General features: G+C 41.2%; 1 protein-coding gene across 28 annotated transcripts in view; it reads left to right on the plus strand.

Moving 5' to 3' along the window:
* Window positions 1-27,819, plus strand: part of RBM47 (RNA binding motif protein 47) — a 232,163-nt gene that overhangs the window by 59,153 nt on the left and 145,191 nt on the right. For 19 of the 28 annotated variants that reach the window (XM_064285884.1, XM_064285885.1, XM_064285892.1 and 16 more), the window contains one exon: window positions 10,878-10,961. The exons of the other annotated variants lie outside the window; for them this stretch is intronic. In XM_064285884.1, the coding sequence (XP_064141954.1) occupies window positions 10,878-10,961 (84 nt within the window). The remainder of the gene's footprint in view (window positions 1-10,877; window positions 10,962-27,819) is intronic. 28 annotated transcript variants of the gene reach the window in all.

Here is a 27,819-nt window from a genome sequence, read left to right on the forward strand (position 1 = left end):
ACCTCGAGTTGTGATATTGAGGCATTCTATGGGCAAAATATTGAACGACCTAGGAAGCTTCAAAAGAAGAAGGAATATACAGAGTCACTGTGCCAGAAATAATTGGTCAACGTTCCACTATTTTAGGAGGTAGCACATGATCAAAAATCAATGGCATTGAAGGAAGAAGTCCAAGCTGCACTGAAGGCATTGGCAAAAAACAAGGCTCCAGGAATTGATGGAATACCAATTGAGATTTCAACAAACACATACAACACTGGAAGTGCTCACTTGTCTATGCCAAGAAATTTGGAAGACAGCTACCTGGCCAACTTACCAGAAGAGATCTATATTTGTGCCCATCCCAAAGAAAGATGATCCAACAAAATATGCCTATTCCCAAGAAAAGTGATTCAACTGAATGCAGAAGTTATGGAACAATATTAATATCCCACAGAAGTAAAATTTTGCTGAAGATCATTGAAAAATGGCTGCAGCAGTACACTGACAAGGAACTGCCAGAAATTCAAGCTGGATTCAGAAGAGGACATGGAGCAAGGGATATCATTGCTGATACCTGATGAATCTTGACTGAAGCAGAGAATATCAAAAAGATGTTTACCTGTGTTTTCTGACTATGCAAAGGCATTCAACTGTGTGAATCATAACAAATTATGCATAATATCGCAAAGAATGGAAATTCCAGAACACTTAATTGTGCTCATGAGGAACCTGTGCATAGATCAAGAGGCAGTCATTCGAACAGAACAAGGGTTACTGCATGGTTTAAAGTCAGGAACGGTGTGTGTGGGTGTTGTATCCTTTCACCATACTTATTCAATCAGTATGCTGAGCAAATAATCTGAGAAGCCAGACTATATGAAGAAGAACGTGGCATCAGGATTGGAGAAAGACTCATTAACAACCTGCAAAATTTGCACTGGGAAAATCTGCTACAAAAAGCCTCTTTAAAATATTAAAAAGCAAAGGACTAAGGTGCTCTTGACTCAAGCCATGGTATTTTCAATCACCTCAATATGTATGTGAAAGCTAGACAATGAATAAGGAAGACCAAAGAAGAATTGATGCCTTCGAATTATGGGTTGGCGAAGAATATTGAATGTACCATGGACTGCCAGAAGAATGAACAAATCTGTCTTCAAAGAAAAACAGCCAGAATGCTCCTTAGAAGCGAGGCTGGCCAGACTATCTCACTTAACTTGAACATGTTGTCAGGAGGGACCAGTCCCTGGAGAAGGACAGAATGCTTAGTAGAGGGTCGGCAAAAAAGAGGAAGATCCTCAGTGAGATGGTTTGACACAGTGGCTGCAACAATGAGCTCAAACATAGCAACTATTGTGAGGATGGCTCAGGGTCATGTTTTGTTCTGTTGTATGCAGGGTCACTATGAGTTAAAACTGACTTGATGTCGCCTAACAACAATAACAATTTGGCAGTTATGTAATGATGTAGTCATCTTCCATCATGTGATCTGATATGATCAGTCAGTCATTTGTAAGGGGAGTTTCCTTGGGGGGTGTGGCCTGCATCCAATATATATATGGACATTCTGGCTAAGCTTGCTAGCTTGCTCTGGATCCTGCATTTGGCTTGTCATCATCTGACCTCCAGTTCTTGGGACTTGAACCAGCGGCCTGCTATATTGCTTGCCATTCTTGGGATTCATCATCCACCACAGCCTGTGAATCAGTGGCCTGCCATCTACCTGCCAATCTTTGGTTCATCAGCTCCTGTGGCTATGTGAGTCAGGAGAAGCCTCCAGCCTGATGCCTGACCCATGGATTTGGGACTTCCCAGCCTCTACAAACACATGAGCCTTTCTCTGAGATAAAAGCTCTCTGTTTATATATGGGCTTCACTGGCTTTGCTTCTCTAGAGAACCCAACCTAAGACCCCCTCCTTTCTCTGTATTGTCCTTCCCTGTGTTGTGGTCAGGGTGATCTTTCTAACATGCAGTGCTAGTAATGTCACTTTTCTGATTAAAATTCTTCAATGATTCTTTCTGCAATAGCACGTGAGCTCCCGGTTCCTTGCCTTATTCAGCCTCTGCTGCTCTCTACTGCCCACCCTCAGTCTGGCTGCCCTCAACTAGTTGCCTTTCTCCAGACACAGCATTCTCTCGTGTTCCTGCACTCTGGAGCTGGCTCTTCCTTCTGTCTAGAAAATGCCCTCACCCTTAACCCTTGCTTGCTGGATGCACTGTTACTCATCCTTCAGGACTTGAGCCACGTGTTCTTTGATTAACCCAGACAAACTTGGAACATTCTTCTAAGTTTTCACTGCCCCGTGTGCTATAACTGGTGTCACATTATTTTATAATGGTCTTTTTCTACTTCTGAGCTCTACTCATCTGTTCCCTCCTAGAGGGGCCCCACTCATCTGTTACCTCCTAGAGGGCAGAAACTCTGTCTTTTCAACTTGATATTTCTAGTCTAGCTCAGTACCTGGACTCCTTATCCAGACTGTAAGTATATGAAGGCAGAGAACACATCTATTTCAGTCAGCACTGTTGTGGCTAGTGCCTGGCATATGGCCTGACCTGTAGTAGCAGTTCAGTTCATTTTTTGTCCCAATGTGGTTTACTGTATGTATGGATATACATGCATGAACATACACATGTGTATATATATATATGTATATATATACCTATAGAGATGTCTATCTGTGCACACATATGTACCCATATATTCATTCCCATACACAAATATGCCTATGTATATATTCACGTAACCACTCACATATTTCTTGTTTGGTGCAAAATTACATTTGTCATATCCGTTACCGAAAAGTCCTTTTCTTTAGTGCACTTCTTAGTGACATCATTTACCTTGGTCAAGCTGTGTGCACTTCATCGACATTTAATGCTACCTTTTCCATCACCAAAAATAACAGGTGTCTCCTATATCCAGAGTGCTTCTTTCCATCTCCCCATCCCTGGTAACCACCAAGGAGTGTTGGTCTCTGTTTATGTATCTATTCTTGTCTTCTTACAAAAATGCGATCATACAATCAATATTTGTCCTTTTGTGATTGACTTATTTCACTCAGCATAATGTGAATTAATTTTTGTTGAAAGCATGCGTAGTGGGATTTAAAAAAAACAGATAATGGGTACTATTTTTTAATTCAGTTTTTGAATAAACAACATATGAATTGTTAACAAATTGGAAAGTTAAAAGAGGATACAGTGAAAGGTCTCCTTTCTGTCCTTGACCACTACTTTTCCTCCATCCCTCTCTCCATAGGTGAGCACGTTTTTAACTCCTTCTGTCTCTTTCCAGCATTCCATTAGTCATTTTCAGTAAAACAATAACGGATTCTTCTTACAATTTTTTTATATAAAAAGTAGTATATTAGACATGTTGTTCTGTGCCTGGACTTTTTTTAATTAAAATTTTAATTTTGACATAATTGTAAGCTGACACGCAGTGGTTAGAAATAATAGAGAGAGATCCCATGTACCCTTTACCCGATTTCTCCCAATGGTAGCATTTTGCAAAGTGATGCTACAGTATCACAACCAGGATATTGACATTGATACAGTTAAGGTACAGAACATTTCCATCACCACAAGGAATAGCAAGTGCGTTACTGCCAAGTCAGTTCTGACTCATGGTGACCCCATGTGTTATAGAGTAGAACTGTTCCATAGCATTTCATGGCTGTAATCTTCTTGGAAGCAATTCACCAGGCCTTTCTCTGGAGCTGCTGAGTGAGTTTGAAACATCAATCTTTTTTTCTTTGTAATTTTTACTGTGCTTTAAGTGAAAGTTTACAAATCAAGTCAGTCTCTCACACAAAAACTTATATACACCTTGCTACACACTCTCAGTTGCTCTCCCCCCATGAGACAGCCTGCTCCCTCCCTCCACTCTCTCTTTTTGTGTCCATTTCACCAGCTTCTAACCCCCTCCACCCTCTCATCTCCCCTCCAGGGAAGAGATGCCAACATAGTCTCAAGCGTCCACCTGATCCAAGAAGCTCACTCCTCACCAGCATCCCTCTCCAACCCATTGTCCAGTCCAATCCCTGTCTGAAGAGTTGGTCCTGGGAATGGTTCTTGTCCTGGGGCAACAGAAGGTCTGGGGGCCATGACCACCGGGGTCCTAGTCTCAGTCAGATCATTAAGTTTGCTCTTTTCACGAGAATTTGGGGTTTGCGTCCTACTGCTCTGCTGCTCCCTCAGGGGTCCTCTGTTGTGGTCCCTGTCAGGGCAGTCATCGGTTGTAGCCAGACACCATCTAGCTCTTCTGGTCTCAGGCTGTGGTCTCTGGTTTATGTGACCCTCCCTTTCTGTCTCTTGGGCTCGTAATTACCTTGTGTCCTTGGTGTGCTTCATTCTCCTTTGATCAGGTGGGTTAATACCAGTTGATGGATCTTAGATGGTCGCTTGCTAGCATTTAAGACCCCAGACGCCTCTCTCCAAGGTGGGATGCAGGGTGTTTTCTTAATAGATTTTACTATGCCAACTGACTTAAATATCCCCTGAAACCATGGTCCCCAAAACCCCGCTCCTGCTACGCTGGCCTTCGAAGCATTCAGTTTATTCTGGAAACTTCTTTTGGTTTAGTCCAGTTGTGCTGACCTCTGCTGTATTGTGTGTCGTCTTTCCCGTCACCTAAAGTAGTTCTTATCTACTATCTAATTAGTGAATACCCCTCTTCCTCCCTCCCTCCCTCCTTCCCCTCGCCTCATAACCATGAAAGAATATTTTTTTCTCTGTTTAGGCTATTTCTTGAGTTCTTATAATAGTGGTCTTATACAATATTTGTCCTTTTGCAACTGACTGATTTCACTCAGTATAATGCCTTCCAGATTCCTCCGTGTTACGAAATGTTTCACGGATTCATCACTGTTCTTTATTGATGCATAGTATTCCATTGTGTGAATATACCATAATTTATTTATCCATTCATCCGTTGATGGGCACCTCGGTTGCTTCCATCTTTTTGCTATAGTAAATCGTGCTGCAATGAACATGGGTGTGCATATATCTGTTCATGTAAAGGCTCTTATTTCCCTAGGATATCTTCCAAGGAGTGGGATTACTAGATTGTATGGTAGTTCTATTTCTAGCTTTTTAAGGAAGTTCGAACCATCAATCTTTAGGTGAGCCGCTGATCGAGCTGCTCGTCCCACCCAGGGGGCTTTTACAGGTAGTCCTCGACTTCAACATATTCAAGTTACTATGAACCTCACGACCATCTTTTTGGGGTTTTTTTGTACATCTTATCATTAGTAATATGTACTACATACGATGTTGCAGCGCACAATTTGCTGATGTTATCATTCTCAGATACAATGTTTCCAATCCCCAAAGACAAAAAAGACCGCGTTTATAAAGATACTGATAAGAAAAGGCAATAATAGTGAAAACTAAAAAAAAAAAAAATGAGATATTCGATTTTTGTCAGAACCAACTTCTGAAAGAACAGAACCCCTTTGTAAGTTGGGGACTATTTATACAAGGAGTAGTGGGTGTTCTTAAATGTAAAACATGGTTTAATATAAATGGTTTAGCTCCAGGGGTTGCAAACTGAAAAGCCACCAGCCATGGACGTATTTTGTTTGACCTCACAGTATTTCAAAGTGCTGCCTTTGACACCTGTAGGTAGAGCGAGCCTCTCCCTCTTACCACTGCTCACACTATCCCTACCACCTTGCACTTGGCCTACTTCCCTAGTTTGTTACTCTCTTGGTCCTGATAGCCATTTGAGTTTACAAGCTCTGGTTTAGACAGTCTCTCTTTTTCTTTTTGTGGAAGTAAATGTTTCTTAATATTTAAAAAAAAAAAAGGTGGGGGGAGCTTCTGCTGTATTGTCAGAATCATAGAGAATTAGAAATTTAAAAAATAAGCATTGATGATGATTTAACACATCACCACCTCTTCTAGCTAATGACCTTTATTGAATGAGAGTGCTAAGAACCTGAAAGCAAGGTTTGTGCCCAACAATTTAAGGTTACTGAGCATTGTAGATGTGGGCAAATTTTTTTTTAAATGTTCAGCATTGGCCCCATAAGAGATTCTCGTGTGGACAAATACCTCCATGATCAAATCAGTTTGAGCAACAGGTTAAGCAAAGTTCAATATGGTTCTTTATGGTAGGACTTCCTGGAGTTGTTACTTAATAACATTAATTAGTGATTCTCCAGGTGGGAGATATGAATCCACAATTTCATTGCTATTATTTTAAAATCACAGAACACCCTTTTCTCCCTCAGAACGAATCATACTGACTAGTGTTTGCAGAAGACATTTTGGGAAAGTTCTGTCTACTGTCAATATGGACTCTTGGTGATGGGTTAAAAAAAACCAAACCTATTGCCATCGAGTTGATTCTGACTCATAGCGACCCTATAGTTCTACCCAGAGTAGAACTGCCCCACAGGGTTTCCAAGGCTGTAATCCTACACAGTGGCTAGGTGGGTTTGAACCACCAACCTTCCAGTTACTAGCTGAGCACTTAACCATGGTGCCACCAGGGCTCATTTGGTGGTGGATAAGAAAAAAAGTTTAGGTGCGGTTGCCAGTGAAAGAAAATCTAAAAATAACAGTTGTTTAAACAATATAGTTTACTTCTCTGAAATTATCTTGATAATGCAAAGGTAATCAGTCAGGGCTGGTATGCTACCCGTTCCATCTTAGTCCTTTTCTATTCCAACAAATGACTTTTCCATCCTTACTGCTGGAGTTCCATCTGCCATCTTATCTACATTTCAGCCACCAGGAAGGAGGGAGGGACAAGGAAGAGAATATCTTCTCCCTTTAAGAAGAGTATTTCCCCAAATTTGAAGATAACACTTTCAGATACATCTTATCAGCTGTAATGGAGACTAGGAGTTAAAAAAAATTGGGCATTTTGTTACTACTAAGGTAGAAATGGAAAACAGGTATTTGGGGACAATGACAGTCTATAGTTTAAAACAAGTAATAAAATGATCCTTTAATCATCATGGTTATGGGTCCTTCTAGTCTCTCTCTTTCATAAGGTTAATATAAAGCCACAGTGCTGTCAATTCAACAACACCAAAACCAACAGGATCAAAAATTGCCTTATTGGAGAATGCTCCTCATTCCAAATTTGGTATTGACTAGCAATTACAGAAAAGTAGAAGAGACTGCTTAAATCCTCAAAGGACGCAGACATACACCACTATATTAGGTTGCTTTTCTTATACATGTTAGGACTCTAAAGAATCACTCTACCAACCCATAGGGTTTCCAAGGAGCGGCTGGTGGATTCAAACTACTGACCTTTTGGTTAGCAGCTGAGCTCTTAAGCACTGCGCCACCTGAGCTCCTTTCTCTGTGTTTTGTATATAAATACACACAGATGCCAAAACTACCGGCCTAGAAGGACTGCCCTGTGCTTTGAAGACAAATGATTTTCCTTTTTAAGACAGTGTTTTATTTAAAATTTTTACTTTCTAAAATGAATCTAAATGTAGATTACCGCTTATTGTTGGGTGCCATCGAGTGGATTTCGACTCATAGAGACCCCATGTGACAGAGTAAAAGTGCCCCCATTGTGTTTTTCAGGCTGTAATCTTTACAGGAGCAGATCTCCAGGTTTTTCTCCTTTGGAGCAGCTAGGTGGGTTCGAACCGACAACCTTTTGGTCAGCAGCCAAGCTTAATCGTTGCACCACCAGGCTCCTTAGATTACTACTACGCCCATTGCCCTTGAGTCCATTCCAACTCGTAATGACCGTATAGGACAGAGTAGAACTACCCCGTAGGGTTTCCAAGGAGTGGCTGGTGGATTGAAACTGCCTACCTTTTTGGTTAGCAGCTGAACTTTTAACCACTACGTCCCCAGGTGTCCAGATTACTACTAAAAAAAAACTGGTTGCCATCAAATCAATTCCAACTTATTGCGACCCTGTAGGACAGACTGGAACTGCCCCACAGAGTTTCCAAGGAGTGCTTGGTGGATTCGAACTGCTGACCTTTTTGTTAGCAGCCTTAGCACTTAACCACCACGCCACCAGTTTTCCAGATTACTGCTACTATCCATAAAAAAAACAAAGTATTGAAAAAAAAAGTCCTTCTATTTGCAGGGCTGTCACACAAGTGTGAATATTTCCCACCTTGAATTAACACACATAAGGATAAAATCCAAACTAGGTGGGTTAAATAGTGAACTCAGGATACAAAAATTGAACCTTTTAATTGAAAATCAGGCAGTAAAATATTTGTGATTTCAAATGAATGTGTTACATTTCCCATGATCAAACATATAGTCAGCAATCGGTTTTCTGATTCATGGGGAAGGAAATAAAAATTAAAGCCCACAGGTAACATAAAAACTATTTTAATCACTTGTTTTCATCTACAGCAGCTAAAGCTACAAATTCACAATTAGCGTTGGCTGAGCTTAGATTTTACTTCCTGTGGGATTTCTGTTTCACGTTGGTGATAGGTCATAAATGCTGAAGGGACAGAAACATCAAAGTTGATGACGAAGAAAAAGCAAAACAAATGGCTTGGGTAATCGCTTAATCACACAAAACCTTTAAGGAAAAGGACTTGTGTGGATTTGGGAAAACTGAACTGTTAAATACTCTGAGACCTCTTTGTAAACACAAAGTACTGTTTAAACAGGAACTAGCTAAATAACAAAAATAATCTTTACAAGAACATAGGAGACCCTAGGTGGTGCAAATGGTTAACATGTTCATTGCTAACCCAAAGGTTGGTAGTTCAAGTCCACCCAGAGGCACCTTAAAAAAAAGGCCTGGCTATCTATACTGAAAAATCGTCCATTGAAAATCCTATGGAGCACAGTTCTCTGACACACATGGTGTCACCGTGAGTCAGAATCATTTCAAAGGTAACTGGTTTACTGGTTACAAGAACTTGAAAAGCTGAAGACAGAGATAGATGGTTAGATATAAGGTAGGGGGAGGTGCGGAGAGGGACAGGGACAAGGACTGTCAAGTATTGAGGTCTCTTCCTGATGCGTGTCTTATAACAAGTCAATACAGGAGAGCCCAAAAACCAGGAAGAGAGAGCAGCTTGCTGACCAAAGCAGAATCCGGACAGATTTGTGCATGCACCTGCTGAAACGCCTGATCTCCACTTTGATCTGGGGGCGATATTCATGTTTCTTAAACAACTGACATTTCGTGAAAGCACCAGGTAGAAGTTAGGTGCTTTTCACTTTGGAAATAGATACTCTTTGACTCTATTCACTCCCCAAACTGACATGTGGGCAGCAAACTTTCTTTGCCAAGGGTTTGGTGGACAGCACAGTGAAAGCCGGTATAATACTGACATGGCACTGCCTCCCTTTGCTGTAAGCAAACAGCCAGTTCCTTTATTACCCTTGAAACCAGCCCTCGTGACACAGATTGGACTCAGAGAAGCAAGTGAAATGCCAAGTTTCTGTGGGTCAAAGTTCTTTCAAGCACTGTATGTTAATCAAAAGCTCAACCTTAGTGAATTAGGCCAGTGAGCTGGGAAGAACTTTGAAGCTAAGGATTACTGATTTGACTGCGGGGTTAGCAGAACTCTGAGCAACTGTCCATGTATGGAGTTGGTGTTTTCTTACCCTGAGTTAAGTTACAAACTTGTAGTCTTTCTTGGAGGGGGCGAGAGCAAGGCTTTTGTCACCACTGGGGGCTTCTGATGTCACAGTTTTATTCGTTCTTTGTGGATTAGTAGTATAAAGCCTACTGTATACAATCTAGTTATCAAGTGCATGTATTTAAAGTAAATATGATGTATTATTTACATATGGGAAGAAACAGGGTGGTGCAGATGATTTGTGCTTAACCTGCTTCCATAAAAATCGTTGTTAGTTGCCTTTGAGTTGAATCTGACTCGTGTGTGCAGAGTAGAACTGCTCTAGAGGGTTTTGAAAGCTGCAACCTCTCGGAAGCTGATCACCAGGCCTGTATTCCGAGGTGCCTCTGGGTGGGTTTGAACTGCTAACCTTTTGGCTTAGTAGTTGAGCATCTAACCAAACCCTGTGGAGCAGATCTACTCTGTAACACATGTGTTCCCTATAAGTTGGAATTGACTCGAGTGCAGCAGGTTTGGTTTTGGTTTTTATGGGAAGAAAAGCCAAAGGTGAAAAAACATTTAAAACAATCAAAGCTTATAGTGCTTTAAATGATTTTGTGTGTATGGAGATTTACCCTTAGAAACCGCAATTTAACATGCTCCTGCAGAAAGAATTTTAAATGAATGCAGTAATCTCTGTGCCAGGCCCCAGGGGTTCTGCATTATCATATTATTTGTTGTCACAATGTCCCTAACAGGTGGGAGTATTAGGTCCATATCAGATGAGGAAAAGGAGGCTTAGAGAGGTTGAGTGAAATTGCCCAAGGTCACCAAACCACCAAGTGGTGGAGCTGAGGTTCAAACACCTGTTAAAACCTGGGCTTAAACATTTCCCCCTTCTCTTCCCTTGTCAGCAAGATTTTTTCACCTGAATGTCCTCTAGCTAATAGAACCTGAATGGTCTTATAGAAATTGGCAAAAGGAAGTGGCCTATCGTCTCTAGGTATATGTGGGCCAGTGGAAATTTCTTAGCTCTGGTGGTGCAGTGGTTAAGAGCTACGGCTGCTCACCAAAAGTCGGCAGTTCGAATCCACCAGCCACTCCTTGGAAACCCTATGGGGCAGTTCTACTCTGTCCTACAAGGTTGTCATGAGTCAGAATCGACTCGTTGGCAAGGAGTTGGGTTTGGTTTTTTGGTCCGGTTATATAGCTTTCCTACAATTCCGAGCACACACAAATGTATGTGATAATAATAACACACTGTGTTTCTCCTTCCCACCCCCACCCCTCCATTCCAGTGAGTGGTCATTAAATGTGTACTCCTCATTACCTGTCTCTGGGTCAGCAATGTTATCTTTTCCGTTTCACAGTTCAGGTAGCAGAGGTATTAGAAGGACACCGTGCGCCGGGTCACCCCACGGACCAGAGATTCCTTGGCTCACTGAGGAGGTTTGGTAAGTCGAGCCTGCTTGTCCTTACTATACCTCAAATGAACATAATTCAGGGGTAGAGAAAAGGAGGTGAACATTACGTTACCTCCCAGTGCCGTCGAAGTCGATTCCGACTCATAGCGACCCTATATATTACCTAGTGATAATCTCTTCCTTTTTTTTTTTTTTTAACGTCAACATATATCGTTTCCTTAATTTTCTAGGCCAGAGTGCCCTGTATGTCTGTAGGCCTAAATGTCTCCAGAAAGGTCCCCTGGTCAAAAAGAGTTGCAAAAGCTATATTTGAATGATTTTGATAAAACACTTTTAATAAAGATTAGCATGAAAATATCTGGTGATGAATTTTTCTGTAGTGTTTACTGCATCTCAGCAATTTCCCCCTCCTACAATTTAACACCTCTGAAATTGGAATGCATCTTATAATCAATGGAGCCTTTTAGATTTGGTGAAGTACAGAATTTCTCTGATAATCCCAAAATGACCAACATTAAGTGGTCCCTTTCTCCCATTTTGCAGGGTGCAAGTGCATTTTTGTAGGGTAGTGAGTGAATGTTTTCCTCCTAAGGGAGAAAGAAGCAGTCTGCTTCTGTAAAGATTTGTAAAGAACCCTACGGGCTGGTTCTACTCCATCCTGTAGGGTCACTATGAGTTGGAATTGACCTGACAGCAGTGGGTTTTGGGGGATAAAGAGCCATTCTCCAGATCAATAAGATCTCTGTGCATACCAAGGAAAGAATTAAGGTTTTTGATTTTGTAAAACAAAACAAAAAACCTAAACTACTTTTTTGGCTGACTTTATATGGTGGTCTTGAGATTAGTACCCCTGGGGGCCCTTGTAATCAATGAATGCTGACACCCAGAATAGCAAGTGTGAGATAACTGGAGCTGCTTCCCAGGCAAGGGATCCCAGGATCAACCATTTTTTCTAGGTTCTTCTCCAGAACTGGCGTAGTAGGAGTCTGTGACCCAATTACTACAAGCTCTACCCCCGAATGATTTGTCAGTATCTGTTTATCTGTGAGTGAGTCCAAATCCACATTGCTATTAAATGCATGGGAAAATAGCATCTTTAGAGTTAATGTCATGAATGGATGTGATTCCCCAAGTCACATGGGCCTGAATTATACAGACTTTAAAATTTGTAGAAAAAGGCCTGGTGGAGCAATGGTTAAGTCCTCGGCTGCTAACAGAAAAGTTGGCAGTTCAAACCCAGAAGCTCCATGGGAGAAAGACGTGGAGGTGTTCTTCCATAAAGATTACAGCCTAGAAAATCTCATGGGGCAATTCTACTCTGTCACATGGGGTCACTATGAGCCAAAATGGACTCTATGGAACTCAACCACAATAAGATTTGTAGAACCTCTATGTTATGGGGCCTTGTGGGTGGTAGATCCTGAAATTGGTGAGGTTACAGGTGAATCAGTTCACAAACATTTTCTGAGCACCTACTATGTGCCTGATTCTGTGCGAGATGCTGGATAATTAAGAAGTAATTAAGACAAAAGTTTTCTGCCCCCATGGTGCTGATCTAGTAGTCAAGGCAGACATTATATAAGAAGTGAAAGGGACAACGAGTGGGCTGAAGAACTGAAAAGAGTTTTAAAAACAATAACAAAAAGAAGCAGTTGTCGTGGAGTCGGTTCTGACTCGTGGCGGCCCCGTGTGTGTCACGACAGAACTGTGTTCATAGAGTTCTCAGTGGTAATCACCAGGGCTTTCTTCTGAGGTGCCTCTGGGTGGACTCCAACCACCAACCTTACGGTTAGCAGCCGAGTGCGTTAACTGTTTGCACCACTCAGGGACTCCAAAAGGAGTTAAAAGAAACCATAACCATTGCCATCGACTCAATTCTGATTCAAAGTGACTGTATAGGAGAGAGTAGAACTACCCCACAGGGCTTCCAAGGAGCGGCAAGGTGGATTCAAACCGCTGATATTTTGGTTAACAGCTGAGCTCTTAACCACTGTACCACCAGGGCTCCCAAAAGGAGTTAACCAAAAACAACCAAACCTACTGCTATCAAGTCGATTCTGACTCTTAGCAACCCTATTGGACAGAGTAGAACTGTCCCATATGGTTTCCAAGGAGCACCTGGTGGATTTGAACTACCAACCTTTTGGTTAGCAGCCATAGCACTTAACCACTATGCCACCAGGATTTCCGAAAGGAGTTAAAGGAGATTTATACAAAGGAACCTAACCTAATCAGGGAGGGTTTCTTGGAATTTAAGTCATGTTTTAAGTGAGACCTGAAGGAAGTGGAATGGTTTACTAGGCAGAGGGGAATCAGAGGCAGGTTCTAAATGAGGAACAGCCTGTGTGAGGATGTCAAGGTCAGGTTCAAGGAGCTTAATGGAGAAGAGGCAGAGGGAGAGTTGCTTTGGATGAACAAGTGCCTTCTGTAAAATAAGGACTTTTTCGAATTTCTAGCAGGATCTTTAGAAACCCCTTAAAGAACTCTTTTTCAAGCTAAGGATCAGATTTTTTTTGTCCTTGTGGTTCAGACATTCTTCCTTCTCTATCAGCAATATTTTCTAGAGCTAGACCCCAAGTCCTGTTTTGCTACTAATCCTTTCAGTTCCCCTTAAATCTGTGTTCTTAGTTTCACTCACTTACCTCCCTTAGGAAGAGCTGAAATGCCCGTTGTGCACATAAAAACCAATCTAGATCAGCTTCTAATGAGAGGTTGTTTTCACCAGCAAAGGGTCCCCTTTTCTTTTCCTCTATTTCCCATATCTGATGGCATAAAGGAAAGGTGATCATTGGCAGTGGTAGTATATGATTCCCTCACCAAAGGCTGGATTTAAAAAACAAAAACAGATAGCTTAAGTAGAATGGACCGAGGCCGTGTAGTAGTTGAGCCGGCTACTTGACCCTTTGACTCTGCTTCCATTTTTGGATCAGTGTGAGATTCTCAGGTTTCAAACCTTAGTGCTCTGTGTTGACATGTCCTATCAAGATTACCTGTTGAGCTGAAGCACTTTACTAACTGAACTGACAGATTCAGAAATTCCTACATGAACACACACACACACACAGACAGACACACAGACAGACAGACACACACAGTACCCCAGTTCTGCTGAATTGGCCATCTCAAGCTTCCTGGGTTTTTATTCTTGAGTGAATTTCATGTGGTTATTTTCTGAAAGGTCTGCTGAGTATAGAGGCTGACCAGAGCTAGGTAAATCTTTTTAACAGGCCTGTAATCTTCTATTTGGAAATGTATACCTTTGTGTGAGATATGACTGGTCAGTTTTTTCCAGACTTTACCATAGAGAAGAAAGGAGAATCAACTGACTGCGATGGATACTAAAAAACTTGAATTTTTAGTATGACTAATAATTCATGGTGTTGTTGGGCGACCTCTTTGCCATTTCTCTTAAAAAATTAACGTCCAGGTCATTACATGATTTTTTTCTCCAGACAGAGGAATTGTGTGCGCCTCTCTCAATATAGGGGCATCAGAAGTCAGATGGGAAGATCCCTAGGAAAGGTGAAGGGGAACAAAATTACAGAGTTCTTGATGGGAACTTTAAATAGTAAGACATGTTGAGTGCTGACTCTTTTCTACTTATCATAGCCTAGATTTCCGTTCCATATCAGTTAATACATTCACAAGTGGTTATTGTTTAACCTATAAGCTGCAAATGCAAGTTGCATTTGAAAAGGTGGAAAGATGGGCTTGCTTAAGACTGTTTCCTGTGGTAAAATGGCTCTTGGAGTTTCTGAATTGTAGCTTTCATGTGAAATCAGATTTATTAGGGTAAGAGTAAGAAATCAGTAAGATTGAGATGGCCAGATTGCTTAGATGTGTGATTTCCCCCCATATCCCTAAAAATCACCAGAATTAATACCCTTTGGAATATGATCTTCCCCAGTGTTTTGTTTCGAGAAGGTGGATCAAAACCCAAATAGGATTTAAGGTGAGCACTTTAGAGTCACACAACTCATGTGGTCCATATGAAGAACACTTGCTCAAGAACAAACACAGAGGTCAAACGACTGAGTGGAAACAGACTCTTGTTTAGTCAGCCACTATAGGGATCTGTCACAAAATGACTCCAGGCTGCAAAAGGCCATCCCTAAAGGTTGGTTCTTTTTCTGCTTCTTTACCTGAAAATAGAAGAGATGTTTCCCCATCACTTATTACTTCTCACTATTTACTTCATATGGTATAACTTAATTACTATACATAATAATTCAATTTGATTCATAAACTTTTATTAATTCGACTAATAAACCTACATAACTAGATAGATAGCTGCTGTTGAGTCAACTCTGACTCGTGGAGAGCATGTATAATACCTTCACGATCGCCAGCATGTTTGAGTCGTTGCGTCAGTCCATTTCACAGAGGGTCTCCTTCACCCTCAGTGGCCCTCTGCTTCACCAAATATGATGCCTTCCTCCAACAATTGATCCCTTCTGATGATGTGTCCAAAGCAAGCAAGTTGGACAAAGTTGTATCGGTAAGGTTTTCATTGGCTAATTTTCAGAAGTAGATTACCAGTCCTTTCTTCCTGGTCTGTCTTAGTCTAGAAGGCCTGCTGAAACCTGTCCACCATGGATGACCCTGTATGAAATACTAGTGGCATAGCTTCCAGCAACACAGCAACATGCAAAGCCACTACAGTACAACATACTGGCAGGTGGTGAAATAAAGCTACATAGGGCCTCATATGAAAGGTACATGTTTTTGAGGGGTACAAACATGACTCAGACATGGTCCTTGCCCCAGAAGAGTTTAAGAATGAAAACTTAAGCATTCAATTAATAAGAAATTCTATTAACAAAGCATTTATTTTAATAAGAAATACTAGAACAAGCAATATCATAGCTCAAATATCTAATCATATTTTTTAAAATGCAGTGAAAGTTAATGTATTCGTTTTCTCAACATGTATCCAGATAACCAGAGAGTAAATTCATGGTCTTCTTTTCTGGACCCTCTTTGTCCTTTTTTATTCCCTTTTGTCTGATATATGATCCAATTCATCATCAGTGTTAATTCAGGCAGAGGACCCACTTGTCTTGAGAATTTATACAAAAGTAAGTCTAAAGTCCTTTGCAATTTATAAATATAAATGTGTAATTTCCATGACTGTATAAGCTGGAGAACTTTCCAGGACTTGGTGTCAAAGTAATTGGACCCAACTCACACTTAGCCTATTGTAGCTGCGGTCAACCAGTGACTCATAACAAGGTGTTCCTGCAATTAAGATGATGCTGAGGTCTGTTTCCTGGATCCAGTCAAACAGATACTTGGAAAAACTGGTTTTCAAAGGGCATAAGAGCAGAGAATTTGAGGCTAACCCAAAATTGGAAGATTTCTCTTTTTAAAATTATTTCATCCACAAGAGCAAAAGTTTCATAAACATTTGTTTGAGCTTACTATGTGCTGGTGTCCCTGGGTGGTACAAATGGTTAATGCGCTTGGCTGATAACCAAAAGATGGGAGGTTCAACTCCACCCAGAGGTACCTGAGATGAAAGGCCTGGCGATCTACTTTGAACAATCTGCCATTGAAAACCCTATGGAGCACAATTCTACTCTGACACACATGGGGTTTTCGTGAGTCGGGATGACGCAACGGCCACTGATTTACTATGTGCCAGGCACAATCTCATTTAATGAGATTTCATTTAATGTCTACAATAACCCTGTAAAGAAAACGTTAGGATTTCCATTTTGCAAATAAAGAAACTGAGGTTTCAAAGAGGGTATGTTAGTGAGTGGCATAGCTGGCATACAAACCTAGGTCAATCTGACGCCAGAGTCTGGACTTTTTAACTCCTATCTCCTTATAGGGCAAGGGCTCCTGAGGAAAAGGCATGCTCATTGACATTCTGGCTGGAGTCCAAAGGAGTTCTTTAAGTCAGGGTTTAGCGAAAATGACAAAAGGAATATATTGAAAGTGATAGCACCTACACTGTACTGTGTTGTTGTTAGCTGCCATTGAATTCACCCACAACTCATGGCACCCCCAGGCTCGAGGGAATGAAACACTGCCCGGTCCTGCGCCACCCCCAAGGTTGGTAGCAGATCAGATCCTTGTGATCCATAGGATTTTCACTGGCCTTTCTTCCTAGTTCGTCTTAGTCTGGAAGCTTTCCTGAAACCTGTCCAACATCATAGCAACACAAAGGCCTCCATTGATAGATGCATAGTGGCTGCGTATGAGGTGCCTTGGCCAGGCATCGAACCCCGGTTTCCTGCATGGAAGGCTAGAATTCTACCACTGAGCCGCCACTACCCCCACACTCTAAAGTAGAAACTATATATAGGTTAACAGGCAAACGTTAATGTGGCTAGTGGGCTCTGTATGGGCCTTCAGCCCTCCTCACTAAGGAACTGGCCATAACCCTTAGCCAGGGTGGCAAAGGGCACAGTCCCATCAGATCTGGATCCCGTACTGCTTGAACTCTTGTTCTGGGATGTCTGCTTGTGCTTCTGGTCTCTATTATTTTGAGAACTTTTTTAAAAAGTACCAATGAACAAACCCTACTCATAGAGGCTCATTTCATTGGTCAGAGGAGGAGCTACGTTTTTTTTTTAAACTCTACAGTTGAATCTAGTGTATAGCCCATGTGGACAACCATTGGTTTAGACTTTTGCCTGTTAACTTAGTGAATAGCTGTACATTGCTTTTTCGCACATGGAAACACAATTAGTGTTCTCTAGCAGCCTTTTTTTTTTTTTTAATTGTACTTTAGATGAAGGTTTACAGAGCAAATTAGTTTCTCATTAAACAATTAATACACATGTTGTTTTGTGACATTGGTTGCCAACCCCAGCCTATGTCAACACTCTTCCCTTCTTGACCTTAGCGTTCCCCATTACCAGCTTTTCTGTCCCCTCCTGCCTTCTTGCTCTTGCCCCTGGGCTGGTGTGCCCATTTTAGTCTCATTTCTTTTATGGGCTTGTCTAATTGTCGGCTGAAGGGTGAACCTCAGGAGTGACCTTAGTACTGAGTTAAAAGGGTATGCAGGGTCATCCTCTCAGTGTTCCTCCAGTCTCTGTCAGACCAGTAAGTCTGGACTTTTTTTGTGAACTTGAATTTTCTTCTGCGTTTTTCTCCACCTCTGTTTGGGACCCTGTATTGTGATCCCTGTCGGGGCAGTTGGTGGTGGTAGCCAGGCACCATCTAGTTGTGGTGGGCTCAGTTTGGTGGAGGCTGTGGTAGTTGTGTTCCATTAGTCCTTTGGACTAATCTTTCCCTTGTGTCTTTGGTTTTCTTCATTCTCCCTTGCTTCCAACCAGGTGAGACCTGTGAAGTATCTCAGATGGCTGCTTACAAGCTTTTAAGACCCCAGATGCTACTTACCAAAATAGGATGTAGAACATTTTCTTTATAAACTATGTTATGCCGGTTGAGCTAGATGACCCTCAAGACCATGGTCCCCAGCAGCTGTTTTTATTTTTGTTTTTCCTATGGTCTACGAAGATGAGTTCTGTCTTTAAAACTGTTTGGCAGGGAGAAACTGTTAAAGTTTACTCAGAGTTCTACGGGTCACAACTACTATACATCATTCCAACAACACTGGCGAGAATATACAGTTTAAGTACTCTGCACTTAAAATCTTATAGACCACAATGGGCTATATGCTATTGGTACAGCCTGGAGATCAAGGGAACATTTTTGTCTTATGGCAACCACCGCTGTATGTGATGTTCACTTAAAATACACACATTCACATGCACACGTTTTAGTTCCACTTTAGGTCTTGAAAAGAGCAAGGGGTCTCAAAAATCTCATCTGATCCTTAATTTGACACCAGTAAGAAGAGGTTGGAGTCCCTGGGTGGTGGAAACGGTTAGCACGCTTAGCTGCTAACCTAAATGTTGGAGGGTTAAGTCCACCCAGAGATGCCTCTGAAAAATGCCTATCTACTTCCAAAAAATCAAACATTAAAAACCCTATGATGGCACAGTTCTGCTCTGACACACATGGGTCTCCATGAGTCAGAATCTACTCAAAGGCCACTGGTTTGGTTTTTCTGTTTTAAGAAGTAATGAAGAGGTTGATCTAGATCAATACCTTGATTCTAAGATGAGGAAACCAAATTTGAGGCTTAAGAGAGAGGAAGTCCCACGAAACAGCTGGATCTAGAACTCACAGGTCTGTTGGTGCTAATGATCTTTTCCTCTTTACCTCACTGTCTCACTTTAGAAATTTCTTTTGTAGCCTTCCCCCTCCGTTCACAATACCACCTTCCTAGTCCAAGCTGTAACTTCATTTTTGCGTTATTGCAATAGCTATTGGGGCATGGTGGTGGGGGACTGTAAGAAACTGTAGCAAAATGTTAGCAGTGCTTGCTTTTGAATAGTAGGCTGCTGATTATAATTTTTCTTTATATCTGCTTGCCTGTGATTTGTATTTCTTTAACTTAATTTGATTTTACTTTTAGTAAAAATACACACATCAAAACATGCTCCCGTTTAACAATTTTTACACATATTGTTCAGTGACATTGGTTACATTCTTCATATTATGTCACCATTCTGATTATTTCTGCTCTAGTTGTTTCACCCCCATTAATTTAGACTCACTGCACCCTAAACCCTGGTGGCATAGTGGTTAAAAGCTATGGCTGCTAACCAGAAGGTCGGCAGTTCAAATCCACCAGGCTCTCCTTGGAAACCCTATGGGGCAGTTCTCCTCTTTCCTTAGGGTCACTATGAGTTGGAATCAACTCGACGACAATGAGTTTGGTTTGGTTTTGGCCCCCTAAACTTATCTATGCTTTAGAGTTACTGTAATCTCTTTGGTATCATAAAGATAATTAAAAAAAAAAAACCTTAAGGATGACATTCTTTTTGATTTAAACTATTTTTGTTTTGTTTTGTTTAAAGATGTCTTCAAGGGATAGTTTCATTTCAAGATTCTTTTTTTTTTTTTTTTTTTTTGCTTTTAATAAACAAGTATTACTTTCCTAAAGGCAAAATGAACAAACACCTTTACTGCAATAGCCGCCTTACTGGCCTTACTGAGACCAGTCTATGTCCATTATGCAACCCATTCTGGGGCCGTCTATCAGATTTGCCTGCCTAAAACATGCTTTTTTCTGGTCCTTAGCCTGCTTAAAGCCTTCAGGGGCTCCTTTTGAGCATGAAACAAGTCCAAACTTCTACAATTCAGAGATCTTCTTAATCCAGCCCCACCCTTCTACCTGCCCCCTTATCTCCCACTGCATCCAACACACACCTCCCTGTGGGGCCAGTATCCTCTGTGTCCAGAGCCAGGTGAGTTCCATCCAGTCCTTTGCTCATGCTGTCCTGTACATGGAGAACCCCGTACTTTCCTCTTGTCCAAATGTTATCTTTCTAAGCTCAGCTCAAGCACTTCCTCCTTCAGCTCACCTTTGTCACCTTTCGTCTTTATCGAGGCTGGTTTTATTACATATGCCAATTCCAGGCATATGGTTGCATGGAGAATCCCAAGAGCCCTTCCATGCTCAGAGGAAGACAGAATAGACAGTCCCTGTGTCACGTATTTTCCATCCAGATCTCTAACCATTCTTTTGTGATGTCTAATGAAGTAGCCATATTTCAAGTGTTTCATTAGGCACATGTGTGGCTAGTGGTTGACATGTTGGACAACAAAGATATAGAACATTTCCATCATTATAGAAAGCTGTATTAGACAGCCCATGTTTTAGACACATAGTTACATAACCATGTGAGACAGCATGTATTTGTTTCATTTGTATGTTTCTTTTTTTTTTCTCAGTGAGGCCAAAGCTTTTCATGGGTAGTAATCCTCTCTTATACTTCATTTGTATCCCTAGAGTACCTAGCCAATGCTGACATGTGAGAAATACTTCAGAAGCATTTGTTGAATTGAATTTATGCTACTAATTTCATAGTGTGTGATAGAGTAGTAGGAAGAGAACTGTTTGGGAAATAGGAAACCAAGTTTCTGGCCCCAGCTTTCCTGCCAATTACTGTGTGATTTGAAACATGTCATGTAACCGAAATGACGATAGTTTTCTCAAGTATAAACAGGTTATAAACCAAAACCAAACCCGTTGCCGTCGAGTTAATTTCAACTCATAGTGACCCTATATGACAGAGTAGAACTGCGCCATAGGATTTCCAAGGCTGTAACTTTTGTGGAAGCAGACTGCCACATCTTTCTTCCGTGGAGTGGCTGGTGGGTTCAAACTGCTGACTTTTTTGGTTAGCAGCTGAGCACTTAAACACATCGCCACCAGGGCTCCTTGTAAACATGTATAAATCAGTCATGGTTGAGTCGATTCCAACTCACAGTGAACCCGCAAGGACAAAGTGGAACTGCCCCAAAGGGTTTCCAAGGAGCAGCTGGTGGATTCAAACTGCTGACATTTTGGTCAGCAGTTGAGCTCCTATCTACTGTGCCACCAAGGCTCCGTAAACAGGTATAAAAACCCGGAAACCCTGGTGGCGTAGTGGTTAAGTGCTCGGCTGCTAACCAAAATGTAGGCAGTTGGAATCCGCCAGCCACTCCTTGGAAACTCCATGAGGCATTTCTACTCTGTCCTATAAGGTCACTAAGAGTCAGAATTGACTTGATGGCTTTCTTTCTTTCTTTGTTTGTTTTGTAATCTCTATGGAAGCAGATCTCTCTCAGAGCCACTGGTTGGGTTCAAACTGACAATCTTTCAGTTAGCAGCCAAGACCTTAACCGTTGCACCACCAGGGCTCCTCTATGGTGGACAGAAGAAAGAAGCACATTCAGTCCACTGTCTGTTTTTCTATGGCCTGCTACCTTAAGAATGATTTTTACATTATTAAAGGGTTACCAAGCAAGCAAACAAACAAAAAAATCTGACATGACCAAAAATGAAGAAAAATATGCAACAGAGACCTGTATGGCTAGCAAAGCCTAAAATATTTACTATCTGGTCCTTGACGATTCAGAATGCTACTTACCTCAAAAAGTGTCTGGGTCTTTCCACTATTATAAGATCTTGAGAAATAGTATAAACTGAGAAGAACACATACTTTTGTGGTTACGAGGGGGGGTGGGAGGGAGGGTGGGAGAGGGTTTTTTACCGATTAATTAGTAGATAAGAACTGCTTCAGGTGAAGGGAAGGACAATACTCAATACATGGAAGGTCAGCTCAACTGGACTGGACTGGACCAAAAGCAAAGAAGTTTCTGGGATAAACTGAATACTTCAAAGGTCAGCGGAGCAAGGGCGGGGGTTTGGGGACTATGGCTTAAGGGGACTTCTAAGTCAATTGGCAAAATAATTCTATTATGAAAACATTCTGCATCCCACTTTGAAATGTGGTGTCTGGGGTCTTAAATACTAACAAGCGGCCATCTAAGATGCATCGATGGGTCTCAACCCACCTGGATCAAAGGAAAATGAAGAACACCAAGGTCACACAATAACTATGAGCCCAAGAGACAGAAAGGGCCACATGAACCAGAGACTTACATCATCCTGAGACCAGAAGAACTAGTTGGTGCCCGGCCACAACCGATGACTGCCCTGACAGGGAGCACAACAGAGAGCCCCTGAGGGAGCAGGAGATCAGTGGGATGCAGACCCCAAATTCTCACAAAAAGACCATACTTAATGGTCTGACTGAGACTAGAGGAATCCTGGTGCTCATGGTCCCCAAACCTTCTGTTAGCACAGGACAGGAACCATCCCCGAAGACAACTCATCAGACATGAAAGGGACTGGACAGTGGGTAGGAGAGAGATGCTGATGAAGAGTGAGCTATTTATATCAGGTGGACACTTGAGACTGTGTAGGCATCCCCTGTTTGGAGGGGGGATGGGAGGGTAGAGAGGGTTGGAAGCTGGCAAAATTGTCACGAAAGGAGAGACTGGAAGGGCTGACTCATTAGGGGGAGAGTAAGTGGGAGTATGGAGTAAGGTGTATATAAACTTATATGTGACAGTCTGACTTGATTTGTAAACGTCCACTTGAAGCTCAAAAAGTTAATTAAAAAAAAAAGTGGGTCTTTATAGGAAGGTCACTTTCTGAAATGTAATAAGGACAATGGCTCAAACACAATGGCATAAAACTCCATGTTCTGTGTACTTCATTGCTCCTTAAAGGAGGTGAAAGGCAGCTGGGCTGGTGGGCAGTAGACCAGCACTTGGCTTCCATCATCTCTGAATGTGAAGATGAAGCTGAAGAAGGTAGGACTGTGTGACTTGTGTACTGAAGGTAGAAAGCGAGTCCTTGGACCCAGGGTCTCTGTGTTCTAGTCTTGGCTTTGGAAATTTGATGAGTCACAGTTTCTGGCTGTCTCCTTGACATTTAGGATTTACAGGACTAAGTTTTAAAGGCTCCACATAGAGAAAAGCCATAGGGATTCTTGGTCATCTAAGACCATCTAAGGAGGGCACCCACGCTTTCAACTCAGTTTGTCTTTCTTTTTCCTCTTGCTTCCATTCTTTTCAGCGCCTGAGGGATCTAGACTGAGTGGGCAGATAAAGGGGCTGAACTGAAAGGAGGGGAAAAACCTAAGGCAAGGCTGGGTAGTATCTCAACTCAGACATCAGCACTGCCAGTTAAGCTTGAGACCAACTGCAAAGTTGACAATTTTTTCATAGTGACTCTTCAGGTTTTCCTTCTGATCCCCCACCCTCAAGTATCCAGGGTCCTCTGGCTTTGCCAAACCCTCATTCTACCTAGGCCTTTTCTGTACCTGGGCTTTCATTCAGTCTTGGATTCTAAAATGCACCTCTTCTTAATTCAGTTTTGGCACCTTTCCTTTTTCTGATCTACCCTCTTGTCTTCATTCTCTTCTTTCCTCTAAGTTAATTTTCAAATCTTTAGTTCCCTTAGCTTCTGTGTTCACAACTGTTGTTGTTGTTAGTTGCCTACAAATTGGCAACGATTCATGGTGACCCTATGCATTACAGAACCAGATGTTGCCAAGTCCTGCACCATCTTCATGATAGTGGGTTCTCAGACAATCTTCTGTTATTGTCCACAGGGTTTTCAGAAGTAGATTGCCATGCCTTTCTTCCTAGGTATACACAGCTACCCTTGGTATAATATAATGTGCCTCAGATCTAATAAAAACCCAAGTTTACAAACTAAAAAGACTTGGAAGGTAAATCCTCCCTTTTTTAAAGAAATATTTTTTAAAGAAATATTTTCATATGAAAGACTGTTGCCCTTGTCATGCTTATCACTTCCTATACAACATTTTAGCAATTTGGGTAAATTGAGGAGACCCCCGTGCTAGTTGGTTGTAAGTGAATTCATTTTTATATCTGCAGGCCCTCTAGAACAGTGTAGTGCATATTCTTGCCTCCATACTTGATCATAAAAATTTTTACTTTCCTTTGTTTGTTTGCTGTTGAGCCTGAGCTCATAAAATATATATCCAGTGGTCTGAGTAGTGATCATGCAAAACACCGGACCTTGGCTTATTTGCACAATGGTTGCATTTGCTTCAGTTGGTACAGATTCATTTGGAGAAATTCCCAACTTATCCTAAAGGATGGTTCTAATGAAGCACTGGGCTCCCAGTAGTTTTCAATGAGTAATAATGAGCAGCACCTGTGCACTGTTGCTCCAGTCTAGAATTCCAAACCCAGAACAGTGCTGCTGTTATGCTCAGCGAAGCATCCATTAAGAAAGCCTGCTCTAAGTCAGAATGCTGATGGCCAGTTCTGGGTTGACTTTTCACCCCTGACTCACACTGTGCTTTTAACCTTGGCTTTCACCCTTGCTCTGATAGCAGAACATACAGCTGTGATAGAGAAGGAGCGAGAAGATAAGCAGCCGAAGTTGATTTACTAAAATTTGAGATGGAAACATGCAGAAAAACCAATCATCCTTGGGAATCTCCCATTGTTTGATGTAGCCTAGTAGTTATAAGCTGGGATTTCGGAGTCTGGGTGGGTGGGTTCCAGTCTTGTCCCCCACTAATATTTAGCTCACCTGACTTCTTTGGGAAACCCTGATGGTGTAGTGGTTAAGAACTACTGCTGCTAACCAAAAGGTTGGCAGTTCAAATCCACCAGATGCTCCTTGGAAACTCTATGGGGCGATTCTATTCTGTCCTGTAGGGTCACTATGAGTCGGGATTGACTCGATGGCAATGGGTATGTGTGTGACTTCTTTGAATTTCTATTTCATCATTTGTAATATAGGGCTAATAATAGTACATAGGATTTACATCAGCATTGTGTCTGGCCAGTGTTTTAGCACATGTGTGAGAGTTGTAGTCTAGTGCAGCGTTTCAAATTTTTTGGGCTCTGGATGAATTAACAGGATTAGCAGATAAAATACAAGACACCCAGTTGCATATGAATTTCAGAAAAACAACAAACGATGTTTTTATATAAGTAGGTATTAAATATTGCATGGAACATATTTATATACTAAAATATTATTTGTTGTTCATCTGAAACTTGAGTTCAAATGGGCGTCCTATATTTTTATTGTTAAATCTGGTAACCCTATCTTTACATTCTTGAAAATTATTGAGGAACCCAGAGAGGTTTTGTTTATGTGAGCTGTATCTATCACTATTTGCCACACTAGAAATTAAAACTAGGAAATATAAAAATATTTATTTATTAATTCATAAAAAATAACTATAAACTCCTATGTTGATATAGTTAAATAGTAAACATGGATAGTAATCTATATTAACATAAATAACATTTTTATGAAAAATAATTTTGCAAAACAAAAAATATAGAGAGAAGAGTGCATTGTTTATGTTTTTGCAAATCTCTTTAATAACTGGCTTGAGTAGCTGTGTTCTCCCATCAGCTCCTGCATTCAGTTTGTTGAGACATGCTGTTTGGGTTGAAGTAAAGAAAATTCAGCTTTACAAAGATACCTAGTTGGAAAAGGGAGGAGTATTTTAGTAACCTTTTCAGATAGTTGTAAATATTCTATGATACTATGTTGCACTTCGAAAGGCTCTTTTACCCATGAATGATTTTGTAACAGTATATATTAGTCATTTGGAAAATATTGGTATACTGAGTTATGCAGATCTTCTGAATGTTGGCACATTTCATTATACAATATTAAGAAACCACTTTTGATAATTTCACAACTGATCTCTTCATTAGAGTCTTTAATTATTGGCCAGCTGTCAAGCTCATGTTATGCCCTGATTATATAGTGGTTAAGAGCTGCGGATGCTAACCAAAAGGTTGGCAGTTCGAATCCACCAGCTGTCCTTGGAAACCCTATGGGGCAGTTCTACTCTGTCCTATAGGGTTGCTATGAGTCGCAATCGACTCAATGGCACTGGGTTTGGTTTTTTGTTTGGTCAAGATCATGGAGTCTGTGGGTGGTACAAATGGTTAATGCACTTAGCTGCTAACCGAAAGGTTGGAGGTTTGAGTCCACCTGGAGGCACCTGGGAAGAAAGGACTGGTGATCTACTTGTGAAAAATCAGCCTTTGGAAAGTCTGTGGAGTGTAAGATTGCCATGAGCCAGAGTCAATCTGAAAGTAACTGGCTAAGTTAGGTTAGGTCAAATTCATGGTGTCATGTAAGTTTTCTAAAATTTTAACTTTTGCTTGAAAGCTTAGATTTTGTCATTGGAAACAAAGACTGTCAGTTGTTTTAAGCAAAAGTGTCATTTCATTGCTCTTTGAGAAAAATGTCTGCCACATACCCAATTCTCAATAACCATGATTTGTTTGTCATTCTTTCAAGCAAAAATCTTATCCCATGACAAAAGTGACTAGTTTAGCTTGCAACTCAAAAAATCACACAAGTGCTTTTCCTTGAAATAACTGTGGTGATTTGATGCGAAGCAGAAGTTCTTTATGCATAGTTCTCTTTTCATTGCATAGATTATTAAAAAGATTCATATTCACAAATTGAGGTTTAATGAAATTAATAGTTTTTACTACTTCATCAATTTTTTTTTTATCAAGTACATTCTTAAGGAAAATGGACTTTTTTTTTTTTAATTTGAATTTTGAGTGCCTTGTGATGGAAAATAATATGATCACTAAGTACACATTGGTGCCATTGCCTTAATTTGTACTAAGGTGCCAACAGTTTTACCCTCCATTGCCTTTTCATCATAAGTGCAAATGTCAATATAGTGAAACAGGCAAATAATATGTATTAGCTGCTAACCAAAAGTTTGGCAGTTTGAATCCACCAGGCGCTCCTTGGAAACCATATGGGACAGTTCTACTCTGTCCTATAGGGTTGCTATGAGTCTGAATCAACTAGATAGCAGCAGGTTTGGTTTTTGGGTTTATTGTGAAGATAGTCTTGACCTTACAGACTTCTGAAAGAGCCTTGTAGTCCTCCAAGGGTCCAAGTACCTCGCTTTGAGAACCACTGGTCTATTGGATGATGTTTCAGTCAAAGACAGTGCCGGGGAGTGTAGCTTAATCGTGTGTTTGCTTGTTCCAGCTTCCTTGGGCTACTTGGGAAAACATGAAGAGTTGGTGGGACCTTTCTTAGGGTCTAAATTTAGACTGACTGGGCAATGCTTACAGCACTCTTTGAAGCCTTCTCCAGAGAACCGAAGGGCTGAAGTAATTCAACGGAGTTCTAAGGCCTTTGGGAGACTCTGGGAGACTTGGAAGTTTGAAAATCACATCTCTTCCCTCTTGTGCTTTCTCTTTTCCTATCCCGTAGTGTTACCTAGGGAGCTCAAAATACCTTTGAGATTCTGGAACAATCCTGCAGTTTAAACGTATGCTGGCCTCAAAGGTATCCAAGCTAGAAATGGGCTTCTAGAGTAACCGCTGAGAGACACTCTGGAGCAGACCCGGTGATGGAGCAGCAATCACTGGAGTTCCAAATATCCTGCTGTACCTGAACTCTGCAGTCCAAAATTCTAGGGGACCTGCACACGCTGGCATGTCAAAGACAATAGGGCAAAAACTCAACATAGAATTGTATGAC

The sequence above is a fragment of the Loxodonta africana genome, chromosome 5 (genome assembly GCF_030014295.1).
Source record: "Loxodonta africana isolate mLoxAfr1 chromosome 5, mLoxAfr1.hap2, whole genome shotgun sequence".
Taxonomy (NCBI): Eukaryota; Metazoa; Chordata; class Mammalia; order Proboscidea; family Elephantidae; genus Loxodonta; species Loxodonta africana.